At 39.7% G+C, this 6,398-nt stretch overlaps 1 protein-coding gene across 1 annotated transcript in view; it reads left to right on the forward strand.

The window, feature by feature from the left end:
• The window catches only part of LOC108524410 (dedicator of cytokinesis protein 11-like), a 155,962-nt gene that overhangs the window by 44,885 nt on the left and 104,679 nt on the right, over positions 1 to 6,398 (forward strand). Inside the window, 3 exon segments of the mRNA XM_017865480.1 lie at positions 259 to 341; positions 4,624 to 4,746; positions 4,931 to 5,007. Of these exon segments, the coding sequence (XP_017720969.1) occupies positions 259 to 341; positions 4,624 to 4,746; positions 4,931 to 5,007 (283 nt within the window).

Consider the following 6,398-nt stretch of genomic DNA (forward strand, 5'->3'; position numbering starts at 1 on the left):
ATGGTCTCGATCTCCTGACCTCGTGATCCGCCCGTCTTGGCCTCCCAAAGTGCTGGGATTACAGGCTTGAGCCACCGCGCCCGGCCAGCATGTTGTTCTGCTTGTGGCTATTTCTATGTTTTTTTGTTGTTGTTTTTTGTTTTTTTTTTTCCCGAGATTTTTGATGTTTTATAACGGTAAGTTGGGGAAATTATTTTTCTGGGTGGGTCCATGGCAGTTTGAACAAATACAAGCCTGTCTTCTTGTTTCTGACCTTAGACGGCCCAGAAGGTGCACAGGACAGCTAAACAAGTGTGTAGCCGCCTTGGACAATACAGAATGCCCTTCGCTTGGGCTGCCAGGTTTGTACAAATATAATCCTGACCTGCTCACTCACGTTCATATGTGAAGTTAAGGGCTGTTATACTTAATCAGCATTCAGCAGTGTGTTTCTGGCAGGCCAGTTTTATCTTGGGACACTTGGGATGTAATAATTATTATTTTTGTTGTTTTTGAGACAACAAGTTTCACTCTTGTTGCCCAGGCTGGAGTGTAATGGCGCAATCTTGGCTCACCACAACCTCCGCCTCCCAGGTTCAAGCGATTCTCCTGCCTCAGCCTCCCAAGTAACTAGGATTACAGGCATGTACCACCACACCCAACTAATTTTTGTATTTTTAGTAGAGACAGAGTTTCACCATATTAATCAGGCTGGTCTCGAACTCCTGACCTCAGGTGATCCACCCGCCTCGGCCTCCCAAAGTGCTGGGATTACAGGCTTGAGCTACTGTGCCCAGCCAAGAATGCTTTCTCTTAAACTTTGCTGTGCATCAAAGACCCTCTCTCTCTCTTTTTTTTCTTTCCATATGTCTTGCTTTAGGGAAGTTTTCTTTGGCTTTGGTTACTGTTCTGACTGACACCACTTAATTTTACTGCATTTAAAAGCAGAGTTTATTTGGTAGTAATGGAATTTTTTTTCAGAAAAGCAGAAATTATAGTGGGTTATGTACAGTAAGCCCCCTATTTCAGAGTTGGTTGGGTTTATGCTTTGAAAATCTATCGTAGAATATTTCTGGAAAACATACTGAAAATTCAGAGGCAAATAATGAAGTCATTAAATGTGAGTGTGTAATTAATAGATTTTCTTCCTGACAAATTCTGCCAGCATATGTTAACTATATTTAATACCCGATGGTAGATGGTAGGTTACGATATTTTATCCAAAGTTCGTAAATCCATGCAGGGATGACTTAAAATAGGTTTCTTGTTTATCCCCATTTTACAAGTACAGGTTCACTGACTTGTTTGTGGTACAGCCTGTACAGCTCACCGGGGCTTCTGCGGAAAGGGCACCATGTTCTGAATAATTCAATCAATTATGTTCAATGGGTACTAGGGAGTAGCATAAGGGTAGGAGATTCTAAGTTAATTAACTCTTTTATTTGTCACTATTCATAATCATTTCATTTTGGACAAGGTCTCAAAATGTATTGTATGTTGGTAGATGAAAGATCACGATTGTTCTCGTTTTGCAGACTGGTAAAAAACAACGATAACTAGGGATAGGTGAATGACAAAGAGTAGCAGAGGTTGGTGTATGTAGGCATTATAGAAGGTGAGGTATGGCTTGTAAATATCAGCATATTTTTAATGCTCCAGCCTGAAAAGTCCATTGCTGCTGCTGCTATTATTATTGTTAATAGTTATTGGCCGGGCACAGTGGCTCACACCTGTAATCCCAGCACTTTGGGAGGCTGAGGCAGGTGGATCACAAGGTCAGGAGTTCAAGACCAGCCTGGCCAACATGGTGAAACCCCATCTCTACTAAAATACAAAATTAGCCGGGCGTGGTGGCAGGCGCCTGTAATCCCAGCTACTTGGGAGGCTGAGACAGGAGAATTGCTTGAACGCGAGAGGTGGAGGTTGCAGTGAGCCTAGATCACAGCACTGTACTTCAGCCTGGGCGACAGCAAGACTCCGTCTCAGGAAAAATATATATATATATATATATTTATCAAGTGCTAACTCTGTTCAAGGCACTTATCTACGTGCTTCATGTCTATTGTCTTAAAAGGTGGGTACTGTTATCCCTGTCTTTGAAGATGAGGAAATTGAGGCCCAGAAGTGAAGCAGAAAGACAAAAATATAAATTATTTTCCAAGTTCACACAGCATGTGGCAGAACATGGATCAGAACCCAGGGCACCTGCCTTCACAGTCATCTCTAGACCACTGTGGCATACGGTCCCTCTTTGGGCCATACCAGTAGCTGCTTGATGCCGTTTTACCAGTAGAAAAAATAATTTTGAAGTCTTCAAAGTTAGAAGCTTTGATTTCCAGTTCTGATGAGGAATTAAGGTATTTTTTTCCTCCTGAATTGTTTTGGTTCTCAGCAGTAGTAAAAACTTACTCAAAAGGCTGGGCTGGATGTTTAAAATATATATGATAAACCCCTGTTTACTAGAAATAAAGGAGGTATGCTTAGCGAAGGATATGAACAGACACTTCTCAAAAGAAGACATTTATGTGGCCAACAAACATATGGAAAAAGACTCATCATCACTGGTCATTAGAGAAATGCAAATCAAAACAACAATGAGATACCATCTCACGTTAGTTAGAATGGTGATCATTAAAAAGTCAGGAAACAACAGATGCTGGAGAGAATGTGGAGAAATAGGAATGCTTTTATACTGTTGGTGGGAGTGTAAATTAGTTCAACCATTGTGGAAGACAGTGTGGCGATTCCTCAAGGATCTAGAACCAGAAACACCATTTGACCAGCAATCCCATTACTGGTTATATACCCAAGGGATTATAAATCATTCTACTCTGAAGACACATGCACATGTATGTTTATTGTGGCACTGTTCATAATAGCAAAGACTTGGGACCAAACCAAATGCCCATCAATGATAACTGGAAAAAGAAAGTGTGGCACATATACACCATGGAATACTATGCAGCCATAAAAAAGGATGAGTTCATGTCCTGTGCAGGGACATGGATGAAGCTAGAAACCTTCATTCTCAGCAAACTAGCACAAGAACAGAAAACCAAACACCACATGTTCTCATTCATAGGTGGGAGTTGAACAATGAGAACACATGGACGTGGGGAAGGGAACATCACACACTGGGGCCTGTCGGTGGGTGGGGGGCTAGGGGAGGGATAACATTAGGAGAAATACCTAATGTAGACGATGGGTTGATGGGTGCAGCAAACCAGCATGGCACGTGTATACCTGGGTAACAAATCTGCACATTCTGCACGTGTATTCCAGAACTTAAAGTGTGTGTTTATATATGTGTGTGTGTGTATAAAGTATATATGTGTGAAGTATATATATATATATATATGAAGTAGGAACAGTGGGGTTAATTAATGCCTATAACCACATCTTCAGAGGTACTGCCAGGGGGGAAATATGTTTCAGGCTATAGTTGCTTCCAGTGTGTTGGGTGCGTGTATATTGTTTTCCATTTTAGCAGTAGAATAGTTGCTGAAAAATGGGAGAAGAGGAGGGGAAGGGAATAATCAAGTTCATATGAGAAACTATACATATATAGTCATCCCTCAGTATCCGTGGGGCATTGGTTCCAGGATCTCCCACAGATACCAAGATCTGCAAATGCTGAAGTCTCTGCTATAAAATGATGTGGTATCTGGATATAACCTACTCACATCCTCCCATGTACTTTAAGTCATCTGTAGATTACTAATGCAGTGTAAATGCTATATAAATAGTTGTTATACTATATTGTTTAGTGAATAATGACAAGAAAAATCTATTTGTGTTCAGTATAGACACAGTTCTTTTTTCCAAATATTTTTTATCCATGGTTTTTTGAATCCACGAATGCAGAGCCCATGGATACAGAGAACTGACTCTATATTGTAATCGCCCCATATAAATTTATCCTTATGCTTTTTATGAACTTTATGGAAATACACTTCACCTTTGATAAAATTTACGTATTTTAAATGTCTAGCTTCATGAATTTTCACGAATGTATACAGTTATGTAACTACCACCCCAACCAGATACGGAGCATGTCTATTACCCCAGAAAATTTCCTCATGTCCCTTGTCCATTCAACCATCTTATCTCTGTCCCAGGCAACCATGGATCTGATTTTCACTGCAGATGACTTTTTATCTCTTCTGCACCTTCATATAAATGGAAGAATGCAGTATGTCCTCCGATGTTTGCTTTCTTGTACTCGGTGTTCTTCAGATTCATCCATATTATTGTGTGAATCAGTAGTTCGTTTCGAGCAGCATCTCATTGTGTGAATATACAGCAGTTTGCTTACCCGTTCACTTTTTGATAAATATCTGATAAATATAAAAACTAGTAATAACTAGTTTGGAGCTATAGCAAATAAATCGTCTGTGAACATTTATTTATATAAATTTTTGTTTAATTGCTGCTACACAAATTAAGAACATTCATGTACCATGTGGAAATATGCCTAGGAGTGGAATTGCAGGATTGTAGAGTGATGGGTGATTAACTTAACGAGAAACCGCCAAACTGTTTCCAAAGTGGTTTCACTATTTTACATTCCGACCATTGCTAATTTTATCTTAATTTATCAACATGGAATATCTTTTTTAAAAAATGCTTCTGTTGCTGTTTTAGACCCATTTTCAAAGATACTCAAGGCTCTCTCGATCTGGATGGGAGATTTTCTCCTCTTTATAAACAAGACAGTAGCAAGCTTTCAAGTGAAGACATTCTCAAGTTGCTCTCAGAATATAAGAAGTAAGTGTTTGGTGTTTCTGCAATAAATAAATATAATAGATGAATCCTCAGTTCTTTTAAATGATGAATGTGAGTCATATATGGGAAAAGCAGAATGCTTAAAATTGTAAGTTTGAATGGAGGGGTAACCAGTGCATTCAGTAATCATAATTTTAACTCTAAAATATTACTATTTTATACCCAGGCCAGAAAAGACCAAACTGCAGATTATACCTGGGCAGCTAAACATCACAGTAGAATGTGTTCCTGTGGATTTATCAAGTAAGAACATATTGCAAATAAACCTTAAGCATAATGTTTGAATGTCAGGTTGTTATCCTTTCAGTATTTTTCTTGAGGTTTACATGGCATATTAGTTTCCCAGGGTTGCCATAGCACAAAATATTATTACAAATTGGGTGGCTTAAGACAACAAACATTTATTCTGTCACAGTTCCACAGGCTAGAAGTCCAAAATTAAGGTGTTCGCAGGGCCATGCTCTCTCTGAATGCTCTAGGGAAGAGCCATTCCTTGCCTCTTCCTACCTTCCAATAACTCCCAGCTAACCTTGGCATCAGTTGGCTTGTGGCCACGTCACTCCAACTGCTCCTCTGTCGTCGCATGACCTTCTTATAAGGACACCAGTCATTGGATTTAAGGCCCATCTAATCTTGTATGACCTCATCTTAACTAATTGCATCTACAAATATCCCATTTCTAAATAAAGTCACATTCTGAGGTTCCGGGTGGATATGAATTTTGAGTGGGGGTGGGGATGCTTTTCAACCCAGTATGCATGATGAATAGTTACAGATTAGGAAGTGAATTGAGTTGATTTTATCAGATGCTGTTTCATATATATGAAGTTGTGAGTGTGTCCCAGTCAGGTTCTGTTGCCTTTTGCCTTGGGTAACTTTTACTTCTGTCATCAACTAAGAGATGAAAAGGAGAAGGATTTCTTTTCTTGTCTAAAGGCAAGAATCCAAGATCCCAGGAGAAAATAGAAGACACAAAACACAATTTGCAAGAGATAAAATGAAGTAGCTAGTAAATATGGGAAAAATATTCAATCTTAGTAATAACAATGCCAGTAAGGCAAATTAAACAATATGCTTTTGCTCATCCATCAAATCTATTAGAATGTTTAGAGTGAAGCTACCTAATGCTGGCTAGGTTTTGGCCAGGTGTTATCACCTATCATGAGCAGGAGTATAGTTTGGTAATAGATATCCATAGATGTTCATAAGTAGGGCATTCCAATTTTGAGAGTATATTTATGCATTGATTCACTGAATAACTATTGAGTAAACATTTATTGACTACCAGCTAGGTGCTTTAAACTTAGAGAGTTTAAAGTCTAGAAGTCGTGACAGATAGTATACAAGAAAACAAGTTGTATTAGTCCGTTTTTCACACTGCTATAAAGATACTACCCAGGCTGGGCGCGGTGGCTCACGCCTGTAATCCCGGCACTTTGGGAGGCCGAGACGGGCGGATCACGAGGTCAGGAGATCGAGACCATCCTGGCTAACACGGTGAAACCTCGTCTCTACTAACAAATACAAAAAAAAAAGAAATCTAGCCAGGTGAGGTGGCAGGCGCCTGTAGTCCCAGCTACTCAGGAGGCTGAGGCAGGAGAATGGCGTAAACCCGGGAGGCAGAGCTTGCAGTG

The sequence above is a fragment of the Rhinopithecus bieti genome, unplaced genomic scaffold (assembly GCF_001698545.2).
Source record: "Rhinopithecus bieti isolate Rb0 unplaced genomic scaffold, ASM169854v2 scaffold_82990, whole genome shotgun sequence".
Taxonomy (NCBI): Eukaryota; Metazoa; Chordata; class Mammalia; order Primates; family Cercopithecidae; genus Rhinopithecus; species Rhinopithecus bieti.